General features: G+C 39.2%; 7 protein-coding genes and 1 long non-coding RNA gene across 12 annotated transcripts; 4 read left to right on the top strand and 4 right to left on the bottom strand.

Annotated features, from left to right (window-relative positions):
• Positions 1-5278: 5278 nt before the first annotated feature.
• Positions 5279-6423, bottom strand: LOC130694305 (cuticle protein CP14.6-like). The gene is made up of 3 exons (XM_057517380.2): positions 6052-6423; positions 5783-5970; positions 5279-5700 (listed from the first exon to the last, which is right to left on the bottom strand). Exons 1-3 carry the CDS (start codon positions 6058-6060, stop codon positions 5379-5381), a joined length of 519 nt encoding a protein of 172 aa, XP_057373363.1. The 5' UTR covers positions 6061-6423; the 3' UTR covers positions 5279-5378.
• A 372-nt stretch (positions 6424-6795) lies between these two features.
• LOC130694304 (endocuticle structural glycoprotein SgAbd-2-like) lies at positions 6796-7662 on the top strand. The gene is made up of 3 exons (XM_057517379.2): positions 6796-6932; positions 6991-7169; positions 7244-7662. Exons 1-3 carry the CDS (start codon positions 6924-6926, stop codon positions 7572-7574), a joined length of 519 nt encoding a protein of 172 aa, XP_057373362.1. The 5' UTR covers positions 6796-6923; the 3' UTR covers positions 7575-7662.
• A 402-nt stretch (positions 7663-8064) lies between these two features.
• On the bottom strand, positions 8065-12678 carry LOC132087922 (uncharacterized). Its single transcript, XR_009420876.1, has 6 exons — positions 12459-12678; positions 11954-12087; positions 10540-10798; positions 10307-10464; positions 9712-9835; positions 8065-8371 (listed from the first exon to the last, which is right to left on the bottom strand). It is a non-coding gene; the product is annotated as an uncharacterized LOC132087922 (long non-coding RNA).
• LOC130695154 (uncharacterized) lies at positions 8793-9662 on the top strand. The gene is made up of 4 exons (XM_057518279.2): positions 8793-8900; positions 9043-9140; positions 9203-9317; positions 9382-9662. The coding sequence occupies exons 1-4, from the start codon at positions 8807-8809 to the stop codon at positions 9651-9653; spliced, it is 579 nt and encodes a 192-aa protein (XP_057374262.1). The 5' UTR covers positions 8793-8806; the 3' UTR covers positions 9654-9662.
• Positions 12679-13244: 566 nt separating the features above from the next.
• On the bottom strand, positions 13245-14688 carry LOC130694306 (small ribosomal subunit protein uS17-like). Of its 3 annotated transcripts, XM_057517384.2 has the most exons (5): positions 14563-14589; positions 14082-14204; positions 13798-13914; positions 13492-13697; positions 13247-13427 (listed from the first exon to the last, which is right to left on the bottom strand). In XM_057517384.2, the coding sequence occupies exons 1-5, from the start codon at positions 14572-14574 to the stop codon at positions 13304-13306; spliced, it is 582 nt and encodes a 193-aa protein (XP_057373367.1). In that variant the 5' UTR covers positions 14575-14589; the 3' UTR covers positions 13247-13303. The 3 variants fall into 3 exon arrangements, with proteins under 3 accessions (XP_057373364.1, XP_057373367.1, XP_057373366.1); XM_057517381.2 differs by lacking the exon at positions 13798-13914 and having other exon boundaries at positions 13245-13427; positions 14563-14606; XM_057517383.2 differs by lacking the exon at positions 14082-14204 and having other exon boundaries at positions 13248-13427; positions 14563-14688.
• Positions 14689-17980: 3292 nt separating this feature from the next.
• Positions 17981-18996, top strand: LOC132087920 (uncharacterized). The gene is made up of 2 exons (XM_059495026.1): positions 17981-18440; positions 18523-18996. Exons 1-2 carry the CDS (start codon positions 18027-18029, stop codon positions 18751-18753), a joined length of 645 nt encoding a protein of 214 aa, XP_059351009.1. The 5' UTR covers positions 17981-18026; the 3' UTR covers positions 18754-18996.
• A 93-nt stretch (positions 18997-19089) lies between these two features.
• On the top strand, positions 19090-22910 carry LOC130694278 (A disintegrin and metalloproteinase with thrombospondin motifs adt-2-like). The gene is made up of 16 exons (XM_057517346.2): positions 19090-19187; positions 19253-19470; positions 19536-19722; positions 19781-19958; positions 20021-20070; positions 20135-20395; positions 20457-20715; positions 20789-20930; positions 21020-21066; positions 21141-21222; positions 21297-21459; positions 21529-21624; positions 21698-21818; positions 21888-22115; positions 22190-22479; positions 22558-22910. The coding sequence occupies exons 1-16, from the start codon at positions 19116-19118 to the stop codon at positions 22696-22698; spliced, it is 2535 nt and encodes an 844-aa protein (XP_057373329.2). The 5' UTR covers positions 19090-19115; the 3' UTR covers positions 22699-22910.
• Positions 22657-25835, bottom strand: LOC130694286 (uncharacterized). 3 transcript variants are annotated; one of them, XR_009001976.2, is made up of 8 exons: positions 25648-25835; positions 25447-25581; positions 25187-25385; positions 25019-25123; positions 24673-24944; positions 23801-24593; positions 23317-23741; positions 22657-23165 (listed from the first exon to the last, which is right to left on the bottom strand). XR_009001976.2 is itself a non-coding variant. In XM_057517355.2 (7 exons), exons 1-7 carry the CDS (start codon positions 25779-25781, stop codon positions 23610-23612), a joined length of 1770 nt encoding a protein of 589 aa, XP_057373338.1. In that variant the 5' UTR covers positions 25782-25835; the 3' UTR covers positions 22657-23609. The 3 variants fall into 3 exon arrangements, 2 of the variants coding, with proteins under 2 accessions (XP_057373338.1, XP_059350999.1); XM_057517355.2 differs by having other exon boundaries at positions 22657-23741; XM_059495016.1 differs by having other exon boundaries at positions 22657-23741; positions 25196-25385.
• Between the last annotated feature and the right edge of the window lie 53 nt (positions 25836-25888).

Genomic DNA, 25888 nt, shown 5'->3' with positions numbered 1-25888 from the left:
AAGCAATAGCATCCGGGCTGGGAATCGAACCACAGACCTTTCAGACACCAGCCCAGCACGCTACCTCTGCGCTATGGCTTTTCTTACAACCCTACCTTTATATTTTGAAGGCTATGTTAAAATGAACTGCATACAAAGCTATTATGGGAGGACTATTAAATGGAAATAACTCGTGATTAGATTACAGGTAAAGCGCGTGATTGGCATGCTAGAATTCTTGGGTTCGATCCCCATATCATCCAATATATGTAAAATAATGGAAAGCACGTGATCGGCATCCTCGAAATGTTGGGTTCGATCCCCACATCATCCAATAAATACGAAAATAAATCATGTAAAACGCTTTTTATTGTCCCTCCTTCCACCCTCAAATCCACCACTGTACATATTGCACATACAATACAAAATACATACACAAATACACTTAAAACTAACCCATTGGCTGCCACGCCACCCTTACCTACAGTCGCTACCACCGCTATCATACGGATAGCGGCCAAAGGGACTTGCCATAGGACAAGTCCGGGCTGACACGGCGATGAGACCTTTCCGGGAATGCACACCCCCGGTCTCATCAGCCGTATCGAAAAAGGGAATTCCCTACGGGTGCATTGCCTAAGGGCCGTTCGGCCAATTTTGGGCAGTGGCGCTGCTCCACCCCATGGTAGATGACCATGGAGCAGAACAGCGCGGCCCGTCCCTGTCATGCTAAAAAAAAAAGGGGATCAAAGAGGGTGGGTGGCAGCCAATGGGTTAGTTAACATACATAATACAAACAAAAACAAAACGATACCACGAGGCGACCACGAGGCGATGACACGGCGATGGGCGAGGCGATGACGGGGCGACGGGCGAAGCGATGACGGGGCGACGGGCGAGGCGATGGCGGGGCAACGGGCGAGGTGATGGCGGGTCGACGGGCGAAGTGATGACGGGGCGACGGGCAAGGCGAAAATGGGGTGACGGACGATGCGATGACGGGGTGAAGACGAGGCGAAGATGAGGCGCAAAGCGAGATGAAGACGGATGATGAAGCGAAGAAGCAGCAAAATTTACAATGTTGATTTTAAATTTTGCGTGGGACAAAACAATGAAGATCGCATGATTCTAAATGATAAATGAGAAGAAAATGTGTCACTACATGAGGAATAATATTACTGATGTAATAGAAAGCAATTTTATTTACATTTGTTGTCTGAAGACTGACAAAATTGTAGGGCCAGATATTTTGCTGAAAAAGATGAAGACTTGGTAGTCCTATGATGGGATATTAAATTTGAAAATGTAATGCTAGACAAAGAAAAAGCTTATGATACCAGAAACAAATAGTTTTGAGGTCCATGTCTATGTGTGTTGGCTGATGATGGTTAATCGGAAAACATAGAAGAGTATGCCGCACTCATCCAGTTAAAACTAACTCATGATGTTGACTGCACAAAGAGTTGTAGAGTGAGACAGTGATGTTCTATCCAAAGAATTCCCATCGTTGGTGACCTTCCTTGAAGGTTGGTGTCTTCTGAATTGTCAGTGTCCCGAGGTAGATCTTAAAGGCAGAAATATGCCAATTTGTATACTAATGGGCAAAATATGAGTCATATACCTTTTAGCAAGCAACAGAGTAGCAAGATGGAATGCTAAGGTCATAGATTGCTAACAGTGCAATCTACGATTGTTTGTATTTGGCATCTTGCATAGGTGACGGCAAGTTTTGCCCATTACATAAACTATGATCCATTTGATTTTCTTTTCTTCCAAAACATACACAGAGATGAAAGCACTTAATAATTGCTAGTTTTACATAATTTTCCATCGTAATATAACACAGTTAACAATAACTTTTAACACAGGTTTCACTTGTCACATCAGGTCATACGTAAGCACAAAAGAAATAGAGGCGCGCTAACGCCATCTGGTTTTTTTGTTTATAACCGAATAGTAAATGCGAATAAACAAAATCCAAGGATCCGGGCTTATCTTGTCGAGGTTTGTTTTTAAGCCCGATTTGTTTTAAAATTAAAAAACTAGATATTTCTACGAAAAGATAGGAATTGAATTCAAACTTTAACAAATTGGTCGATTGCGGCTCTTCACATAGGTACCCAATCTAGATCAAACGGTATATTTAGATGAAATGATTCTACACTTTTTGTTTAAAATGGTTTCTTACCTTTTGTTTCTGCATATAAATAGCCGCACATACAACATGGCTTTAGTTAGGGCTATGCTAATCACGCATTTCCAATGAGTAAAGTTTATTGTCACACAATCTGCATTGTGGGCATTCATTACTAAATGGCATAAAATTTGTGAAAATTCTATTGGCATATTTACGAAAACAGCTCGTCGGTTAAGATAACATCCTTCGATTCTTTCTTGGTTCAATGCGTTGAGAAGTTAAGCAGTCGAAACTGCTCTACATCATTCATTGGAACATGCAAATATGGCGAGTTCCTAGGTTTCAACAACTGGCGATTACTTTATCTACAAAGGTTGAATCAAGTGTGCACATCTTTACCAAAGATAGACAATGATACGTAGCGTATTCCTTGAGAAATCACTATATCCATAGGTAAAATAACCACTCCGGCTCTAACGTAACTGGACAGAGAAGATAAATAATTACAGCGGTATGGTGGCTTCTGTTGAATCATCTAAACGGAGGAAGCCTAACAAATTCAGCAAAACCAAAAAATAAAAACAATATGTTAGTACATAATTGCGTAACTGATCAGATTTCGAATGCCCCACAATTACATAAATAACAATATTTGGCATTTTGAACTAGCGTACCAAACTAAGCCCCACCATGTAAAAACCTATTAAGATATATTCTGACATTGATAAATTAGAATTCATAGTATTACTGTCGTGAATAAAGCTTCTTAGTTTCTCCAACTTAGAGTACGGAGGAATCAGTATCCAGTTTCCAGTGCGAGAAGTAGGAGCTACAGGGACCTCATATTTATGGACGGGGGCAACGGGCAAGTGGTCGCCATTGGGTTGGAAACCGGCCTCATCGGCGTCCAAGCCATAGCCAATTCCTAGTTTTCTGGGATACCCAGTAAGAAGTTTCCTTTTGGGGTGGTGTTTCCCTGTTCTAAGTTCACTGAAGCCGTACGTCAACAACACAGTAGAACTTTTCGATATCCTAGAGCTGTGACGTGCTGTTGGTTATTATCCACAAGTATCCTCTTCTTTGATGGCGTTTTCATTGATCGCTATGGTATCGCCGCTTTCTGCAGTCGATAAAGGGTGTCCGGAATACTGTTGCTGCATCAATTCATGATTGAAAGTTGAATGAAGCATAAGTGGTGAAAGTCCTGCTCTTTAAGCCATGGCTGTTGATTCTGGCGTTCTTTTTCGAATAACTCGAGTTTGATCAACTGGCGTGCTCTTTCCATATCGATTTCGGCTCTTCGCAGTTTCTCCCAGTTGTTGTGCTTCACACGATTCTTTTTTTTTGAATAAGACAGAATTCTCCAGTCTCGTGAAAGACTTCCCGCATTGAAGGATACCCGCATACATCAGTGTCATTGACCTTAATAGAAGACAAAGGATTTTATTTTGTAGCCAGAGAAACAAACCGGTAGCATTACCTCAGGATCTTTGCAATGCTCAGGATATAAAACACGAAATCGTTTGCAATATTTTCGATTACTGAATTGTAAAAGTCACAAAACGTTGTTACCTTCTACTTTGGTATCAAAGATGGAACCGAAGGAGGTTTGGCTTTCGTATTTATTGCAACATCGCTCCATGTGTCGAATTGCATTACTGACTGTAATACCGATGCCGCATGCGACGCTCTGGACGGTGGCTGATTCCGTTTCGCTATGATCTGCCTCGTCGTCAGAGTTTATGTCAACCGTAAACTTTATAGCTTTTGCTGTAGTTATATCCAGCTCCTATTGAGTTTTAGACCAAGAAACACATTATCCCAAATAACAAAACCTACAAATAATAAAATTCCAAGACGAAACAATACCTTTTGTTTAACATCCAACTCTTCCAGAGCTTCCCATGCTTCATTTTGCTGTTTACGAATTGGTTCTAGTTCTTTCTTATTCTTTTCTTTTGCTATGCAAGGGGTTAGGCCCAATTCTTGGATACGTTTGAGGCAAAATCTAGACAGCAATTAACTTCAATTCTTTTTCCCGAATTCTTCGAAATAGGATGAATCTACCTGGTATATGTGTGTTGTTGACCATTTTAGTCCACATTGGTCACTGCTGTATTTGCTTCCCGGACATGATGCATTTATACATTGTGAATTAACATAGTATTGCAAAACCTGGTATTACATTACCTGGCGTTGTAATATCTTGACTTTCACCTGTCACTGCAGGTAAGAAAACATATTTTATTCATCTCAAAAGTTTTTAAAGATCAGGTTCTTCCATTGACTCACCCATCAATAGTCACATATTGCTGTAAACCCATATCTGTGTAAACCACTAGAATTGCACTATGTTGTACGGACGCATAAAAAAGCCTCGTTTCGTGTGCAATTCCGATGATACTTCTGAGCCATGTGCTCCTACGGTCATGAAATAGTTTCCTAGCAAATTTAAATTGTGTCAACATTTTATACTGGTACATAAATTTATTTTTCCCTTCCCAGAATACCTTGAGAAGCGCGAAGATCAAACGCCAAAAAAGTCAAAACCCCGAGGTCAAAGATTAATGCTAGTGAAGAAGGCAGTCGGCAAGCTGCTACGTGTGATCGGCGAAACTAGGCAAGGATGATGTCTAAAAAGAAATACGTTGCAAGATTTTCAGAAAACATTTCTTTTTGCTTTTCTTTTTACTGAAAATGCATAAAACATTTAGCTATTTTTCCCCATAAACAACGAGGACGAATTTCTCTGATAATATCGATATACTTTTTCAGATATGCAACTAAAGACTTTCTCGAAGATTGACCAAGTGGTCAGGCTTCCACGAAGAGGTTCTTTGGCGGCCATTGATTTTGATGACTGCATAAAGGAAGTTGAAATCTTGTTTTTTTAAATAAAAATCGAGAAGAGCTCTACAAATTACGTGTTTCCAACTTATGACTTTTTCATATTTAGGACTAATACCATTCCTTTCATTACTACGTGAAATTAGTAACAATTCTCTTGACATCATCTACTAAAGATCTTTCCAACAAAGGGAACATCCCCTCAACTTTCTTGGTTTGAGGCGTTGAGAAACTGAGTAGTCGGAATAGCTCTACATCTCGCAATGAAACATGGAAATATGCCTCGTGCACACACCAAGCCAAAGCTGAACCACGTAAAAAGATATTAATATATAATTTGACATTTATAAATTACAAGACGTAAGTTTCCTGTCGTAAATACGATTTCTTATGATCTTCAACTGAAAATGGGGAATTAGTATCCGGGTCCAGTGCGAGAGTAAGGTAGAGCAGGAGCTACAGGAAGTTCATACTCATGGACGGGGGCAACTGGGAGCTCGTAGACGTGGACGGGGGCAACGGGCAAATGGTCACCCTTGGGTTGGAAACCGGCCTCATCAGCAACCCAGGTCAAAGTGAACTTTTGGCCTTCGGGGGAGATCCAGTAGGAAGATCCTTTGTTGGTGTTGGCAAGGACTTCACCATACGATTCTTTTCCATACGAGTCGTAGGTGACTCCTTGCATCTTCTTTTGTACTTGAGATTCTTCACGGGTAGTGTAGTCGGATTGGGCATAGCTATAAAATCACATAGTTTGTTTTAAAAATTTTACTAATGCTTAAGCGATATTCTTGGGGGTAAATAGAAAATAGCTTTTACCTGAATTGGCTGCTGCCATCGAGATTTCGTTCATCAGATTGGTTAGTGACGGTGATTTCACCGTATTTATTATCCTTGTTATAGCCAGGTGCGGAATAGCTCGGTGTAGGGTAGCTAGGGGCTTTGTATTCCGGTTTGTAGCTGGACGGGGCAGCGATGGCAACGGCCAGAAGAGCGGCTACGACGAACTATGAACAGAAATTGGATATGTTTTTTTCTCCCGTCAAATAACTAATGTGTTGAAAACAATTGAAATTTAGTTTTCTTACCAGCTTCATGTTGATTTCAGTGGATGGATGGAACAAGTGATGCTTTGGATTTGCTTCAATCGAGTTTATGTAGACAGCCCAGGGAGTGCCGTCTCAATATTTTAGCGTTTGTTGACCCAGTTTTGACATCCATGGCCATTTCACTCTCTTTCGGTGGTTAACCGACATTTCTATTCTAAAACCTTGACTGTATCACTAGTTTTTTTTTTGATGCAGTGATTGCTAAGGGCGAAAGGCATGTGAAGGAAAGACTCTAGTTATCTACTTTCAAGTTTCTGTCATAAACAATTATAACGAGATTTATTACACAAAATATGATTTATGACATTTCTCAAGATCCGCGCAATGTTTGCTCCCAACTGCTCTTTACTATTTACGTTTCGCTACATCAATGAATCAACTTCGAGGTAAAAACAAAATATAAAAACACACATCTAGGTTAATTTCTTTAGAAAAGATGTTTAATCGACAGAAAGCTATAGACCTGAATATATTGTATGAAGACGCTTGGCAGCTTTCGCATTAATTTCACCAACAGATGTTCAATCTAATTTCCAAATTAATATATGCAAAACGCGTAGCTTTCGGGAGAAGGATGATCAAATGAACGTCAAAACGCTGTTTTCTTTTGGCAAAAATAGTGTGACTTCACCAGTGTTTTCCAATGAGCCGAAAAAACATCTCGAATGGGGTTTCACAAAAGAAAACAAAAAGTGAGAGTCTAGTCTTGTCTTGCACGACGCCCAAACGCGTACTATCTTTCCTATTCAATTGGGTCAGGTAAGTTCTTCTACACCCTTCACCCGACTATATAAGCCCAGACGTTAAGATTCAAAAGTATCAGTTGTTCCAGCAATTCAACCGACTACAACATGAAGCTGGTAAGACAATCTATCAAACCTTACAGTATTTGAAATTAAATGTAAAATTTTTTAACAGTTTATCATCGCCGCTGTCTTGGCCGTCGCTGCCGCTGCTAGCTACAAGCCGGAGTACAAAGCCCCAAACTACCCTGCATCAGGCTACTCTGCACCAAGCTACAAGGATAACAAATACGACGACATCACCGTCACCAGCCAATCCGATGAGCGCAACATCGATGGCAGCAGCCAATGGAGGTAAGATAACATCCATAATTCTCTTGCTAAGTATGATCTAAATGATTTTTTAAAAAATGAATTTCAACTTACAGCTATGCTCAGTCCGACTACACCACCCGCGAAGAATCCCAGGTCCAGAAGAAATTCCAAGGAGTTACCTACGATTCTTATGGAAAAGAATCGGATGGAGAAGTCGTCTATGGCAACACCAACAAAGGATCTTCCTACTGGATCTCTCCCGAAGGCGAGAAACTTACTTTGACCTGGGCTGCCGATGAGGCCGGTTTCCAACCCAAGGGTGACCACTTGCCCGTTGCTCCCGTCCACGTCTACGAACTCCCAGTTGCCCCCGTCCACGAATACGTTCTCCCCGTCGCACCAGTACACATTCCCTTCAACGGAAAGGGCTACAAGATCTATTAAAATAATATAAATTGAGAAATTAAAAAACATATCCAATATTCTTTGTCGTGACAATGTATACATTGGTGTAAATATATAAACACAACATCTACTACGTCCATAGTGCTTAAAAGGTATCGCATAAGGTTAATTGTACAAGGGCATGAAAATGCGGTTTATCGCTCAAGAGCTTTTTTGATCAACTATCGTAAACTTTAAAATGTGAAATGAAAACAGCCATTTGAACTTGTAAATGTGCCCAAATATGGTTCGCTATACTCTTAAGACAAGCTCTTGGAATTCTATGTATCACCAACATCATGCGCTCAACAACTAGATCATCGCCAAAAGATTTTTACGTTATCAAGCAGACTCTGGCTATATGCTAGTATTCCGCAAACCAAAAGTACAAGCTCCCGTTTTACTCAATCTACATTATATACAAAGCAGCTAGAATGCAGATTCAACTAAAAACAGTTTCATATACAACCATTTTTCTTGGCGTGAACATGCTTGTTACCTGAATGGAAACGCCCCTTTTAGATCGAGATTTATGTCACGCACTCCTATCAAAAGACTACATTCCACAAATAATTTGGCATTACGTATGACGGGACAAATCAATCAAGCCACCTTGCAATCACAACTGCATGACATAACTGAAAAAGGAAAACTATTTGTAAGCACATACCATGGCGGTGTTTCTGATAATCTTGTTCATTGGCAGGGACGCAGATTTGGACGATTTTATTGCCAGACGGCTACGTGAGTTTTTGTAGCCTGATTATCGTCACGTTAGCCAATGTTGGATAATGTCCCTGCAATAGATTTTAAAAAATAACAAACAAAGAAAATATTTAGTGTGAAATAAATACAGGTTAATCCATTACAATAGAAAAACTCTTAAAGCCACTGTATGACCACTTCATCTACTTCTTGCATCTGATTATGCAAAGAAAAGAAGATAAATAAACAACGTGCCTCACCTCTTCGTAGACAGAATTATCTAATAGTATGAAAAAAGAAATGAAAACAACGCTCAGTTCCCACTTGGTTGAATCGCGGACAAGGAAACAAGGACAAAGCAAATTTTGACAATATTATTGAAAATCAAACGAGTTTCTTCGCATGCTTTATCGTGGCTACCCTCAATTCCATCGTGACTGACCAATCGGACAATCGGTTAAAAACTGATTGCGATAAGACACAGTCAAAAAAATGTCCACCATTTGGAATACCAAAACACTTAAACAATGCAGCAAATTCTAGTCAAGTTGTTTCTATCTGCTTTTATAATTGTTTGTTTGGCAAGCAGCTTACCAATAATTAATCAAGGTGAACCTAAAGGTAACGTATTACATAATTGCTAATGCATCTCGTCAGATAGAATGGACAACGGTTTCTAATTTGCGTCTAAAATCGCCCAAACGTGCAACAATGGTTTTAAAATCAAATCGCCCTCCTGCTAATAGATTCAATATGTTTTCAGAATACTGCCCGTCCTATTTACAAGGCGACACGACCATTCCTTGCTGGAGCTTGGGCAGCAAGTGTTTTTGCTTTTCCAACAATGACGTAATAGACAAAGTATATAAAAGCCCAGATATTTACAATTTTTAACTTTGTAGTAATTTCGCTGTTTGTTTAAGGTTTATAACTGGACGCAGGCAGATGAAATATGTAAAGCAGCAAATATGACCCTGCTCAGCATTGAAACGGAGCAAAAAGATTTGTTAATCCACAGCCAACGTGAAACCCACCCAGGTGAGTCTCTAAATACAAAATGTATATCGTTTATCGCTCTCACGATTTTCGAAATGAATTCCAGAGTTGGCAGAATACCCCTACACTTATTGGACTTCGGGTAGCTATTCCCAAACAGGCTATAAGCGATGGGAATGGGCAACAAACGAACCATTTCAGCCATTTGAATACACCAATTGGATTACGGGCCAACCTTCTGATTACAACCCTCCCAATAACCAGCCCGGACATTGCGTCCAGCTTAGTTTCTACAGAGACTATGCCAACGGATATTGGTACCCAATATCCTGTTCTTCTGCATCTTATCAAAGATTCATATGCGAATCACTGGACTAAGCAGGAAGGCAATGTACGAAAGGAACAGCATATAAAATATGAATAAAAATATTCTCACCTGAAATTGCACAGCTTGTACATCCATTTCCGACGAGGTCTAAGTTTTTGTTCCGCTCTCCACTTTGGATGCCCCTTTTGATGATGAAGCGGTTCATCATGGGATGGGCTGAATTTTTCTATGCCTAAAAAGAAAAGACATAATCAGAATGGGGGCATGAATATTTGCTGACAACCAAGTAGAGTTAACTGATTTTAAATTAAGAGGCTTACTGGGATTTTAAGCTTTACTGCGTGATTTTTTGCGTTGCGCAATACCTCACCGAAACTTTAAACGCAACGTCGACAACGAATTGTGATTCCTTTGTTAAGCAACGATTTTCATAGCTCATGTGGGGTGAGTTAAACAAAAAGTGCAAATGACCAGCAAAATTCGCCTCATCTTTCTTTTTTTCTTTTGTTTGACTATCACATGGAAATTTTCGATCTGGATATGTCTGCTTTATGGTGGCTAATAGTGGTACAATTATTGCAACAGGACATTTAAGTGGCTGACGTGTATGGCTAAATAACTTACTTCGCGCCTGATGCAATCAATGTATAAACTACTGAGAAAAGGTTAGATGGCGCAAGAGAAAGCTTGAATTGTAACGAACCTCGAGCTGTTCCGTCGTATGTTTACAGCATGACACGGCAGCCCTAAAAAAGGTCCGTTACTGGTTGCTCCTTTATTCTATAGACAATCATAGCCAGTGCTAGTATAATATCTATGTTGCCTCAAACATTCCGAGATTCTCCATGCAACCGAGGCCTTCTGAAAAAATAAGAAACACTGGAATTAATCGTTCGGTGACGAGAAAAAAAAAAGAAAGTTAAAAAAATCTTTTACATTGCTTTGAACTGCTGAAGTAATACAACATATAATCCGCACCTGGATTACTATTCTCCACACATCTTAGTTGGATTGACAGGACACTTGACGTAACCGTTATTACAGATTATTGGGATGAAGTCTGCTTAGCTTGCGTCTTACTGCATTGGACAATCTCTGAAGCTGATGCCGGCAATGGTGGGTTCCTGATGCCTTTTGATATAAATTAAGCTCCATCGGCTTCGGACAGAGCAGTTGCATATTGGCTGTGCTTAACCTGTAAAAAATAAAATAAAAAATGAATACAAGTACTTTTAATCTATTCGTTACGACCATATCTATTGCTGTTTGTTGGGCCGAAGTCGTCCCAGTACAGCGAGATGGGGGAAACAAAATGTAAAGTAACTGTTACATTTAAAGGCTAAACGAAACTGTGGTAGCGTTTTTCTTAAAATCATGGAATTGGATGATTTGAATTGAATGGAATTATTAATTGCACACTACTTCGCAATGTGCAGTACGAAAGTGACGTTTCAATTCGAATTTCTATTCAACAGAAAATTGCCAGTATTATTTCAAAGGCAATCCTGATTTGCTATGTTGGCAATTGGCAGGAAAATGCTACTGTTTTTCAACTGATTCATCTGTAAGTAACCACTAGCATGCGCTTCACGGTTGATTCCTAAAAATTCAGATTTGCATAACAGAGTGGCCAAAGTCGCCGTGACTGGAAGGGTGCAGATCTAACGTGCAGAAGCGAAGGCATGGCACTGCTCAGTGTGGAATCACAAGACCAGTTAATTAACATGCACATGAAAACTACACAAAGTAAGAAACACTATTGCTTGTCGTATTTCTTAGCTTGACAATTAACTTGAACTGTTTAATGGAATTAAAATTTAGAATTGACGGTCGACTACTATTGGACTTCCGGTAGGTATTCCCAAGAAGGTAAAGATTGATGGAAGTGGACTACACTGGCACAACCTTTTCAGCCAATAAGTTACACAAATTGGTATGTGGGGTATCCTAACAACAACCAAACTGGAAGTTATATCTACATCAATTATAACTTTCCAAATGCATACTGGTTTAATGAATATCGCCCATCCTATATCCTGTTCATATGTGAATCTGTTGGAGACACGGTGACTACTGATATCCCAATATCAACCACTATGACTTAGACGACCCAACCGGATTCACATAACACAACGGCACTTTGAACGTCAAATTGCATAATGAATTATTTTAGTAGTATTGGACACTACTTTCGTTTGTTTAAACGGATAAAAAATTAGTGTTTAAAAATTTGATTTCCGTTATTAGAAAATAAGCGGTGGCGGCTAAAAGTAACCTCTTTGGCTAAATCCTAGGGAATCCCCGATCGCGTAACAGACTCATTCAAAAAGGCCCAGACATAATTGCATACCTTGAACAAAACATTTTCTTGGTTTCCAAAAGCCATGCTATGGTAGTCTGGACAACTGGATAGTCAAGATCTCTTGAGTGACATGAGCAGTAATTTTTTTTGTTCTCTTCCGTTTGAAATACCAAATCATTCACCTAGAAAAAGAAAACAAACTAAATTATTTGGGTGTCAAGCATATGATACAGTTTCATTCTTTTAACAAACAACTATTTAGTTCACTACCATTTGGAAATTTCACAATACACTATTACAAAGTTTAAGTCTTAAATTTATGTAACAAAACAGATATCTTTTCTTTCATGAGCATTCCCCAAGAAGGACCATAAGCAAGGATGAGATACATCAGCATGTGCTTATTTTCTCCTCGTGATAGAAAAGATATACGAGGATAGCCTTAAGAATCCAAACCCTACATAGGTTTCTCCTGGAATTTTACAGATGCAATTGAAATTTTTGAAATTTACTGAAAATGTTTACCAGATTACTGGCGTTTTGCTAACCTTACCTTTTCGGCGAAAATAAAACCCCTTGTGTACTGTTGTTCTCAAGGCAGTATGCTTGAAATACTTCTACCTTCCATTTTCAGTACATATAATACATATGCTACTCTCAACCGTCTTTCGTCCTCGAATCCATAGTCTGAACACTTCCTTCGCGAACAGCAGTCTAATCAAAGTGCCTGAAGAATTGGTTATGCCCAAAATTTATCATCTTTCCTTCGTCGAAACATGAACACAATGGAAATGAGCAGACGAAGCGCGAAATGAAGACTCGTATTTTAAGCATTGCCAACAAGTTCAATATTTACTAATGATTTTGGAAAAAAAATGTAGGTTCAACTAAATAGGAAGAGACAATCACAATTTATTACTCTACTTATTATGAACTTCTAATATATATATTTACTTACACAATTCGGTATGCGTTTGAACTGCAGCCGACAGACGTCCCTTCTTTTTTTACTGGCTTACTGTTATGCCGATTTAAAAAACGAAGGCTGCACAAAATCATCGATTAAAATTCATCTCACTTCATTTGGTCCCTTAATTGCGAAAGAAAAGCTATCAAAATAAAAAACGTTTGATCTAATTGCCAAGTTCCATTGAATTTGTCACGTCCATCTCGGAGGTAAACTCCTTGTGGTTGAAACGAATCTCCATTACCAACACGTTGCAAAGTGAGGCGAAAAGCTAACTGAATCATTAAATTTCTTCCTTTACTTACGTACAGCGCGAGGTACTCGAATTTAAAAGATTCAATAATGAAACCATTATCCACCGATTTTTTAAATGATCAAGTCAGCCGGAGTTTTTTTTCTGTATTGGAAATCCTTTCTCAGAAGATAATGGTCTAAAACTTCCTGAAGGACTTCTTGGCTCCAGCAGCCTTGTTGACCTTCAGCACGTTGAAACGAACTGTCTTGGACAATGGCCGGCATTCGCCAATGGTAACAACATCATTGAGAGCAACATCCCTGTAACAAAAATAGAATTAAAATACACGAACGATAAAGGATAGATTAGCCATATGTTATTTACCTGAAACACGGTGACAAGTGCACGGACATGTTACGATGTCTTTTCTCAAAACGGTTGTACTTCTTAACATAGTGAAGGTAATCACGGCGGATGACGATGGTCCTTTGCATCTTCATTTTCTGGACAACTCCAGTAAGAATTCGTCCACGGATAGAAACATCGCCGGTGAAAGGGCATTTCTTGTCAATGTAGGTGCCCTCAATAGCCTAAAATTAAACCCAATTCAATAAATAACGTTGCACTTCAAGAACATTAAAAGTAACATGCATTTTGAAAACTATACTACAAGGGCATTTGCAACAGTACCTCACGGGGAGTTTTGAATCCAAGACCAACATTCCTATGGTATCTCAGATTTTTCTGTTTCTTACCACTCTTCTTGTTCAAGAAGACAGTGGGTTGCTTCTGGAAGGACTTTTCATTCTAAAAGACATAGGGAAAGGGAAACAATCCATCAAACCAAATCATGCAAAACGGATAAAGCATTCATTACAGACACAAAACGATTCAATGTCCCACCCTCTACAAAGCAGACAGCAGGCAAATTTGTGCAAATAGTTGCAAAACCAGATGCTGCTGTTTGCTTTTACCTCTCTGGGAGTCTTGAAACCCAGACCAACCGCACGTGTGTAGCGATCGATTTTACTCTTTTTGTTATTACCGCTTTTCCGGTTAAGGAAAATGGTTGGTTGACGTTGAAATGAACGCTCTCCCTAATTCGAAACACGTTAACACTTCAAACTGATGACAAAATCGTTATAAATTTGACACTTAATACCCCCAAACCACAGTTACATTAAATAACATTTAAAGAAAATTTTACACGAATCCTATCGTAGATAAAGAATTACAAATTTTCACTTTGACCAAATGAAAAACTTCAAAGTAAACCATGTGACCAGATCAGGCAACTCGCCTATCAAATACAATTGTGATCTCTTCGGATTTTTTAAGTTGTTAAGATATTCCAAAAAGAACGACTATCAGCGATTCGTAATTTTTGGTTCAAATACACAGGCCACTTTACATAAAACCTATAAAAATTTTTAGAAATAATCCATAGCATTATACCTGATCCGCCATGTTGTAGCAAAGAAATCGACGACGAGAAAAGACACCAGAAATGCAAGTAGGCAGGAAGGCAACTAAAAGCCAAGGCGTTCAACTATCAAATCCCTCAACACACTTTTTTAAAAATACCACTCAAATCAGCAAACGATCTAAATCAATTTTCCTGTGTCATTTGTCATCAAGAAATTTAGCATTTAGATTTTTCTTTATTATCAAGAAAAAAATATAAAAGTTTTCAACATCGAATAATTTTTTTAATTTTTAATTTTAATTCATTGTTCCTACTTCTTGAAGGCATGGCTGGTGTTTTCCAGTAAAAAAAAAAAAAATCTAGGAAATATCTAGAAGAATATAAACGTGTATTCTAATTTTTGTATGAATTTGTATACGAAATTTAGCGAATTTCAGCATTAAGGATTGTTTTTGGCAATGCCATACCACATTTGTATTTGTTGTTGCATTTTTCGTAGCGTTATGACGTAGCAGACGTGCACTATGCAGTCAACTTTTTCCAAAGCATCCTTTTGCCATATGATGAACTTGCGAAAGATTATGGCTTATTATACAAAACAGCTCGATTCTATACACCACATGTTTTATTACAGCAGCAGGGGTTTTACGAAGCAGGCAATAAGAGATTTATTGCTTTTTAATTCAAAAGACCGCCATGACTAACATAACACTGCCAAAAAATACGGGAATTTAAATTAATTACTGGATTTATGAATACATTTGAAAGTCAGGATAACGGTGTTATTTATACGAAAAGCGGTCTTTAATTTAATAGAAAATTCAGAATTGTGTATCGTTTTCACGTTCTCAATACAAAGCAGATTTTAAGCGTTAAAAATGTCGGTGCCATGGTCTCCTCACGCCATCCTCGCCCACTAGGAGCTCGACAGAATCATGGAATATGGCACCGTCCTCATCACATTTAAGGAGAAGACTAATCTACTACGATCTGGCTGGGAATAGGTCACATTAATGTAACTCCCGTGCCACAAGGCTCCAATAGCCCGAGGAGGTTTGTTGGGACAACCGTAGATTGGCGGAGGCGGGAATCGAACCTCAGGCTTTGAACATGCAAAGACAGAGCGCTAACCATAACGCCACCGCCGCATTGTTTACACTGCTTCGCAGTATGAATAGTACCGGAGAACTGGAATTCTAATTAATCGTAATGTAATAGAAAACATTTTAAATAATAATATTACCTTATTTCGACATGGCCGTTTTTTTTTGCGTACACTGTAAGCTATTACATCGTCCTCGAAATTGCTTCTGGGCTTATACTACGCAATTCAATAAATAATGGAAATACTATGGATTTTGTTTTCATTAAACTACATGATTCCTGATAAAATTGAGCAGGGAAGCTTTAAACAAGGAATTTGGTTAAATGTTTCAATCAAATTAAATCTCCTTGCCAAAGAAAATATTTACAGGTGATCCATTAAACAACAATATTGCCCTTGTTAAAAAAAAAAAAATCTGAAGACATCACGAGGCAGTTAATTCCAGACTTCCAAATTAGAAATATTTTTGCTGTACTGTACTTCTTAAGTAGGAAAATATCTGCCAACATTAGATTTCCCAAGTAACAAGTTAACCATCTTCCAAATGACACAATACTGGTTGAATTTTAATTAGGCATTTTACAAAATATATACTAGATTATAAAAGAAACGATACAAGTAATGTTACCTATTAATTATTTCACAGGCTGAGGTTCTCATTGACAGAATGCATGAGCATTCTAACATAATGTGCAAAGAAACTGAATACAACAATAAATTTAGCAGTCAAAACAGACATATTTTTACAAATCCTTTATATAATTACTTACAGCTTTGCAAAGAACCAAATCACTTTTTTTTTCTCCTTAGATTAAAAAAAAACTGAAGTTAAATGGCGGGTAGTCGTGTAGAACACATCAATATTGCGTATTTATCCAAACCATTTTCAGTATTGTTTTACTGATCATTGCAGACGACAAAACATAACAAGCAAGTACTATGGAATGAGCTATTTAATGCTGCTCTAGTGATTATAGTAAACAATGCGAATCGGAAATTGCACAGACTGTTCTTCGATTTTTGGACATCTTCTTTGGATTTATCTCCACTAGCCAGCTTTACAGCACAGCGAAAGTTGTTCCCACCGCAAGTAAACAAGCACGTATTGTTTTAAATGACACCTTAGATGGACTACATTTTTGTTTCCCAGCGATTGAGTCACGAACAGCAAGGAAGCAACAACTTGCCAATTATAAACTACTGCGTGCAACAAATATTGCAGATCATAAAACTGCGAAGGAAAAACCACGCAATCCCAGTAATTTTGGCCTGGAAAGCAGTATTTAGATGTAGGTTCAACGCACATTCACAGCAAATGACGGATTGGGAATTACCAGTTGAAATTAGAGAAAACAATTTAGGATTGCTATAAAATAAATGGATAGTTGCCATCTTCAAAGCCTTCCGTCCCAACCTCTAGCCAGCTGTATAAAAAACCACCTGCTAACATTCGGGTTCATGAATAAAAACTGAAGAACGGGGTAAGCGTGATAAGGGGTGAACGATCCCGTACTCATAGCGATACCAGATAGCGATTACTCACAACTGTAAGAGGGATAACATATAACTAAAATCATTCTGTTCGATACCGCATAGGGGTATCGGGGTTGTTTGACCGCTTTTATTGACATTTTTTGTTTTTTTCGAGGTGACTTCCTCAATTTAGAGACACCGTCTATCTCTCTCGCGCACGAAAACAACTGGAAACTTGTGAAGCAAACTAATATATAAAATAAATAAAATACTTTAAGAAAAAAGGGGACAAAAAAAAAAAAGAAATTAAGTTGCGACCATAGTAATTACGAAACGGCTGTCGATGACGACGGAATAAAAAAAACCGGGAACTAGCCATCAAATTTCACTCCGGAGGGAAATGAAGAAACAAAAGTTGGCTTAATGGATTTTAGATTGTTGACGACTTCAAACAAAGGCTATGGTCGTTATCAATCCGCCTCTTCACCTTCGAATGACACGGCACGGTTATTAAAGAAATCGCGACTCAAAGAGACACAGGTGCAAGCGATGCTGCTAATGTGCTCAGTGAAAGTCGCGAGGAAATCGCCTCTCCGCTGTTTCTTTCTTCACGGGGCACTCAAAATAAGAAATAAACAGAAAAACATGGCATCACGAATTTGGTTTCCGGCGCACTCACCATCAAGAAAAACCCCGAGATGGAAACGCAAAGCTAATATCCAAGGACACTCTCATCCTGTTCTTCGGCTGTTGCCCCTTACTGCTGCCATTTTTATGGTACAATCATTTTCAAGAAATGCCAACAAGGAGTTATTAGGAGCACAGCAAACCCAAGAATAAAAGTAGTTGACGAGTCTATTTAAAGGGCCCAGTCACAAAGTTCGTCTACTTTAGTGCATCTCCAGTCGTCACAAGATGAAGCAAAGTTACTTGATTATTCTCCTATTGTCATGTGTACTGGTAGCAACGGTTACCGCCCTAATTCCCAAATCTCGTCCAGGTTCGTTAGGAACGATACCCGACTCCATGATTCCGGGATCTCCAATGGAAGACTCGGATCCGCTTTTGGCTAATAGTTTCGATAGTGGATCAGATTATCGCCCACTTGATTTTGGCTATCTACCGGGAACTACGCGATACATGGGCAACCGGATCAAGGGCAGCGGCTACACGTCGCTGCACGGTCTCAACTACGAGAGTGTCGGCTACCGCGATGATTACTACACCAACGAGGCCTACCCGCAGTTGGTCGGTCAGGGACAGGTTCGAGTCAACGGCCAGGAGGCAGAACTCACCTGCCAGTTTCCCCCCACATTCGACATCATCTCGGTAAATCAGGATATTCTCAAACCTATAAATTATCTTTAAATTCTTAATAAAAAATGCTGAATACTTGCTTTAAACGTTCCAGAATATCGTGTGGGAGAAGCTGGAGCGAAATGGTGTGGATAGCTGGGCACTAGATCGACAAGATCCACGATTTTCCATCCGTCAACAATCGATTGCTGGGTCGCGGCTCGTTATAGGAGAATATTCTGCCCGCGATGAAGGTGTCTACCGTTGCATAGCCACCCGTCGCGATAACACCCACTTCCGTCAAACCAGGACCGTTTACCAGGATATCCCTTTCCTCCTTGTCTAATAAACATACAATAAACAATAAGTAATAAAAAAGATTTATTAGAAGTTTATAAACTCACAATGATATGCAGTTCGTGTCCTTGATGTTCCTGCATTTTGGAATGCTCTGTCTTTTTTTGTTTGCTTTTTTTTTTAGCATATTTTTATGAACATGACAGTTTTGATTGTCTCTGCATAAAAAAAATTAAGCAATACAGAGATAAATACATAGGTAACCAACAGCATATTATTAGCAGCTGTTACAACGAAACATGTTGATTTAAATACGTTACACCTGCTCACCAGTATGGAACACGACGTACGAAGCATATAAATGGCTGACATTTTCCGTTCGGAATCACTCGTGAGCTTTAAGCTAAAACGATGAAGTGCATAATTCTTTTCTTATCTGCTATTGCTTTGGCATCGGCGGGAGTGATTCAACAGCCTTCAGAGGTATACGATCTTACTTTTTTAATTGAATTAGAAAAATATGTTATCGTCACTCACACAATTTATAGTTGTTGCGCACTCTGCACACGTTCATGAACGGAGACGAATTGGGTCGGACATTTGGCGTTGACAATTCGTCACAAGTGGACGATTACGAGGTGATTTACATCCGCCGTCATCAAGTTTTCGTAGCCGAAGATCCTCTTCAGCGCGACATTAGGCCCAAGACAAAACGCAGCGGACCGCATGACAACCATGCTCATTATTCTTTCGCTGCCAACGGAAAGTATGAAAAATTTGATAAATAAGCTATTTTAAACGCTACCTTTATTAACCATATAAAATTAATAGGAAATATGACCTTAAAGTGCGGCCAAATAATTTTCTCATGGCGCCAAACATGAAGACGGTTGTGAGGAGTAGCGGGGGGCTTAATAAAGAAGTTGTGGAGGAACATCCTAGAGGCATCGAATGCCATTTCCTTCACGTTGACGGTGGACTCGCAGCCGCTCTGAGTCACTGTACTGAAGATGACATTGTAAGGTCTACGAATTGATCTTTGATAATGAACAAATAAGTATATATTTTTTAAAAAGCATGGTTACGTGATCGATGGGGGGAAACCAATGGAAATTCGACCAATTCCACCCCGACTTCGTCAGCTGCTGCATCCTCCTTCCGAAGAGGGTAACGAAATAATCATGGTTGGCGCTCATATCCTTCGCACGGTTGATCCTTTCCCTCATCTTAAAGCTCATCAGCGAAGTTGCGACGGTACACTACGCAAACATGAAAAATTATTTAATGATTTCAATAATTTTTGATTTGCACTTTAGCGGATTTACCTGTAAGGATGAAACCGATGCTTGCAAAGGAACCCGTCCTGGTAAAAAAAAAAAAACTGGAAAATTATCTCTGCCAACCTAAAATTTTACGTATTATTCGATCAGGTGGAATCTGAATCAAAAGAAAAACGGAAGACTAAGCAGAGCAAGGGGGCTAAGGCCAAGGGAAATGACGTTTCTGGTAAATCTAGTCAGGGCTCAAGTAAAAATGCTCTTGAGAAATCCATTACTGGCAAAGCTGCATCTAACAAGATCATTGAGCTGGGAATTTTCGTCGATCAAGCGGCATTGGGATTGTTTATGCCCTACCTAGGGGAAAAAGAATACGTGAAGCTCCGCGAATTGGTTCTAGCCTTCGTCAATGCGGTAAAAAATTGATTAAAAAATAGCAATTGGAAGTTGAAAGAAAATCTCTATATTTACCTAGATGCAAGCGCTGTATCACCTCCCTAGCTTGGGCCAGCGAGTTGACCTCTCAATCGTCTACATGGAATTCCATGCCAAGGCACCGGCTAATTTAATCAACAGCGGCGATCGAGGGAAACTGCTTGATTCCTTCTGTGCATTCCAAACAAAACTCAATAAACCTTCAGATACTGAAGCTGAGCATTGGGATATGGCACTGTTGCTGTCTGGGCTTGATTTTTATGCTGTTGAAAATGGGAAAAACAATTACGTAACAATGGGTATGTCATCTTTAAAAAACTCTACCTTTCAAAAGCAAATTATGATACTTGTCTGGTGTATGATTCCAAAAAGGCTTGTCCACGGTAACTGGAGTTTGCACAAATATTTACAATTGTGTTATTGGAGAATTCGGTATCACCAACCAGCAGGGGCAGCCATATCCTTCCACTGGATTCACATCAGTTTATGTGATGGCCCATGAAATTGGTCACAAGTAAGTAGACTCTTCTATGAAGATATCAAAATAGTTTTTTTTTAGAACTAGGAATCATTGATTACAGAATTATCAATGCCTTTTTGCAGTTTAGGAATGTCCCACGATAGTTCTGGAAATACATGTCCGACAGAAGGTACCAAACATGTTTCGAAGGCAAACCTGGAAAAAATGTAAAAACTATTTTACCATTCATACTGCGTTTCATAGGTTACATCATGAGTCCGTCACGTGGTGTGGTAGGAGAAGCTACATGGTCGACGTGCAGCGCCAAAACTTTAGCTTCTATCACGTAAAAATTCACTTTTACGCATTTAACTAATTAACAAACGACGTACAAAAAATAGTAACCTTCCATTTGAGCAGTGAAACTTGCATGAACGACGTCCCGTCTGGCAAATTTCCCGACTACAATCACGACAAATATGGAGACAAGCCCGGTCAACTATGGACAGCAGACGAGCAATGCCGAATTCTCTTGAGGGACAAGGCTGCTGTTGCTTACTTTGCCACTAATGCTGATATAGCTGTAAAAAGACTTAAATAGCTTAATTCAAACCAAAATGTAATCCAATTGTTATACCATTTTACATGAAAGGGATCGTGTAATTCGTTGAAATGCAGAACGCCCAATCGCGATGGTTTCTTTACGTCTGGACCAGCACTTCCAGGAACCGTCTGTGGGTCTTCGATGGTGAATCCTAGAACTTGATTACTTGTTTAAAATGTACTTGAAAAAATTCAATAATACTCTATTGCATTTCAAGTGGTGTGATGGAGGAAACTGCGTCCCGACAGGTCGTTCTGTCATTGTACAATCAATCCAAGGTGGATGGTCAGATTGGAAAAGCAAACCTTGCACTTCAGGCTGTCTTCAGAAATCCAAAGGTAACCCATTTGCAAAATAAGATTTTTAAATTCTGCACCAATGGCTGAAATATACGATGCCCTTAACAGGAGCCATTGTGAGTGAAAGAGAATGTAATAATCCCAAGCCAAGCGATGTGTTACACCGTTGTGAAGGTGCCAGTGTCAAAGCGGCGACTTGCGACGATGCTCAGGTTTGCACTGGAAAACCACGAACAACGCCTGTCGAATTTGCTACCCAGCAGTGTGCCAAATTCAGCCAATTTGTACCGTTTATCGATCCGAAAGGAACAGGCATGCAAGCTGCTTATTCAGACAGTAAGTTTTTCTTAACACCCATCCATTGTCTGGCAAAAGTTTTAATCATGTGCATATTTTTATTTTCATACTAGAACGTCCCTGGCAATCGTGCGCCATTTTCTGCAAGCGCAATGACCGAGATGGCTTTTACACGCCACGTTTGGATTTGAATAGTTTGCCTGATGTCTCTGCCCATTTTCCTGATGGCACTTGGTGCGGTAATGACGGCCAAAAGGAGCTATACTGTCTTCAACGATCATGCGTGTCGACCGACGTAGCAGAAGGATTGACTCGCAGAGTAGGCCAACACACCGATTTGGATTTGGCAAATAACGCTCCGATGACGGGTGAAGCCCATCACAAAATCCCCGCTGCACTTGAGGTTGTATTATAGTCTTGTTTTCGAGAGTAGTGCACGATCTGAATGATGGCCTATTTTGATGTACCTAAAACACCAAAGGATTACTTTACGTTGGACAAAGATGGAAAACCTGTGAAAGACGAAATCGACGCCGAGACCTTAAAGGCAGCCAAAGACAACGGAAAGAGCGACTCGGGCTACGCAGACAACGATTTCATTACTTTGAAACCACCAAAATAGAGCAATGTTTAGAGAATAGGATATTACTAACACGTACTTTGGGTAGGGTGGGTTTCGACAATGGCTGAACTTGGGAATTTTCTAATTTCCCTTTACATTTGGAATGGTTTTGTTTTTGTTCTAGTCACTTAAAGGGGTATGTGCACTTATGGATACGGAGAGGGAAACGGTTAATTATCTATACAATTTTGAATACATGCATCTATACCATTCGTAATTTGTTTTAACTTCAAATTACTTTGCGAACCAGCAGCGACTGAACGGAGGCAACACCTAGTGATACTTAACACAGCCCTTAAATTTCTGTGTTATGAACAGCATAAGTTGATGAGTCTTAGCTTATTTTTCTCTTGTCTAATCTTTACCCTTTAAAACGAGGTGTTTGGCTGAGGAAATGGTAAAATGACTAGCAATCATGAATGTTGCCCAAACCGATTTTTCATCGGCCAATACTCAGACGAGATGATCTACAAATGTAAAAAAATCCAATAAGAAAAAAATTTAATCTGACAGAATTTGTATGGCACGATAGCTAGGAAAGATTTACCGGTAACCATAGGCTTCTGGTAATCATAACAGAAACTAAGGGTTAAACTGAAACAATGTTAATCATCTTACCTAATTTTAATGGTAAAGTTCGGATTACTTAGGTTTTAGTTTCATCTCTCGACGCACCACTTTCCAACGCCGGACGAAGAAGACCAGCTGTTGAGAATCTATTCCAGTTTGTTTTCCAGGTGGCTGTAGAATGAGGTCGGAAAAATTTGAGAGGAATTGTCATTTCAACGCGATGCTTCTTAACAATCTCTCCATTTTCAATTGAAATTTAGATGTAGGGCGGTTGGAGGAGGGCCTAAAAATACTTCAGTATAATTTGATCTACCGTATTAGCAGACTTTTGGTTCAAAGCCCTAATACAATCCTGAATAGTTTTCTAGCCACTTCAACGCATCAGCAAAACTTTTGGCAAGAGTAGGCCGACGGAGAATTGGTTTAAGAAGCTGGTTAATAGGATGTTGTTCATCTGCCATCCAATTGGTAATCTGAAAATTTAAAAATAGTTTTAAAAAAACAATAGCAACTATATGCTTTAAATTTATACCTTATCCAGGTGGTTTTTAATAGCTGCAGTCATTCGATTTATGTCCGACCACTCAGTAGATACTTTGGCGTTCAAAATTGAATTAACTTCAGAGAGCTTCAGTTGCAATATGCTTCGTGAGTGATTTGCTTTGAATTCGTCTCGATAAAGAATTTTTACTTCAGCAGGTAAGAACCTGGAAGTGTCAGAAAGCTGAACAAGAAGACCGTACGAACAGGCCAAAAACGGATATGAGATCTGGTGATAGAAGCGGCGTCGATCTGAATAATCAAGTTCTAAGTTCATTGAGGGTAAACAGTCTTCATCGTGCGAATGAATCTGGAAGAGTTTTCGGTAATGTTGAAGAACTGTATCGTTCCAGTGCCCTGAAACGTGCATGTCGAACAAACCGGACCTCAACACAACGGTTTCCCACGTCCAATAGCCAGATTCGTGAAAAATCTGTTGTAGGTCAAGTCGCAAAGGTCTTTCTAATGATGATGTACGTATTTTTTGGGTAATTTTTGTGATGATTTCTGGATGTGAATCCGTAGGTTCCACATCAATTGACATATTGCCTTCAAAGCGATATAACGCAGAGCTGATGTTGTGTCGTAGCATGAACACTTGTGAAGATGAATTGCCTTCCAATAAGCCAAAGCGATATCTAATCGGTATAGGACTTGGCTGAAATAAGTAGTTTCCCTCTGATATAGCTGTGACCTCTCGGCCATCCTGTTTCGGTAGAATACTCAAATTGCTTGACCATCGCCAATCGAATGCAAATGAAAGAATCTCAAGGTGCAATTGCCACCTAATTTTCAATGTATGAAAAATACAATAAATATTAAATACACTAAAACGGCAGTCTGACGTAGTCTAAAATAATATACCCGTTAAGAAACGATGATGTGATTGCCAATGACAATAATGATTGTTCACCCAAGACAAGGTCCGAAGAGAGGCTGAACGATTCTTGCGAAGTGTTCCAATTTGCATTGAAAAATAGCGGAGCTATCGGCTGGTGAGATGCACTTCTTGTAAGCCGCGCTGACAAGATACTACTATCTGAGGAACGATGAATTTTCCCTTGAGCAACCCAGGAAACTTGACTTGTTGGAAAATTCAAAATGCTTTTGTAGATGCACATTGGTTTGGAATTTGTCTAAAACCATGAAAGGTTAAAGAAAATGTTACATTTCCAGATCTAAGTAAGTCCAAGTAGATGTTGACAATTACCTCATAAAGATTGCAGTTGGTTGACAAAGTTCCATTAATAAAGGGTGTATCCTGTATTACGTATTGGAAAAAGAAATTCCATGGGAAGCCTTGCATTTCACCATCCTTAAATCAAAAATCACAAGATATTGTATGCTATAGTCAAGCTTTTTAGAATATTTTGTTAACCTCAAATACTTGTTGATCACCCATTTTTTTCAGCCAAAACGATAGTTTCTTTGCAGATTTTGGGTAGTGGAAGAACCCATTGGTATCCCCAAGCATGGGATCAAAGTAAAATTCAACAGGTTGATTGAGCAAATTGCCAGTAATAGAAAATTTGAAGAGTGGCAAGTTCTGTGTTGAAATGCATGCCACTGCAGTAGATCTATTAAAAAAGAACTGAAATTTAAAAATGTGTACAATCAACTCATATTACATAATTCAACCTTAAGTTTGCTCCTTCTGACTGGAGGAAATATTTTATAACTGAACCAGTTTCCGGTACTTGATTCACTTCTACTCTGAATTCATCCCATGTTATCTTTAGTACAGGAATTAGGTCATCTCTGAAGCATTGAATTCTAAGAAAATGTAAATCTCAATAAAAAAAAAAACAAGGAAATACATCAAAATCAAACAACTATTACGGGGACCGCATACTGAAAATATCATTATCTATGGATGGTGACACCCCGCATCTTACTGCAAAAATAACTGCCAACAAATACCAAAGTGATGAAATATGCTTTGAAGAAGAAGACGCAGGACGGCGACTACACATTTTTTATTACAACAAGAAAAAACACGATCACTTCCATTAGCGCGTGCAACTGGGGGCGTGGATATTCGATTTGTACCTAAACAGACGATTCCCGCTGTTGCCAATTC

This window comes from Daphnia carinata, chromosome 4, assembly GCF_022539665.2.
Source record: "Daphnia carinata strain CSIRO-1 chromosome 4, CSIRO_AGI_Dcar_HiC_V3, whole genome shotgun sequence".
NCBI classification, from domain to species: Eukaryota; Metazoa; Arthropoda; class Branchiopoda; order Diplostraca; family Daphniidae; genus Daphnia; species Daphnia carinata.
The sequence above is the reverse complement of the archived record's forward strand: the minus strand, read 5'-3'. Positions and strand labels throughout refer to the sequence as shown.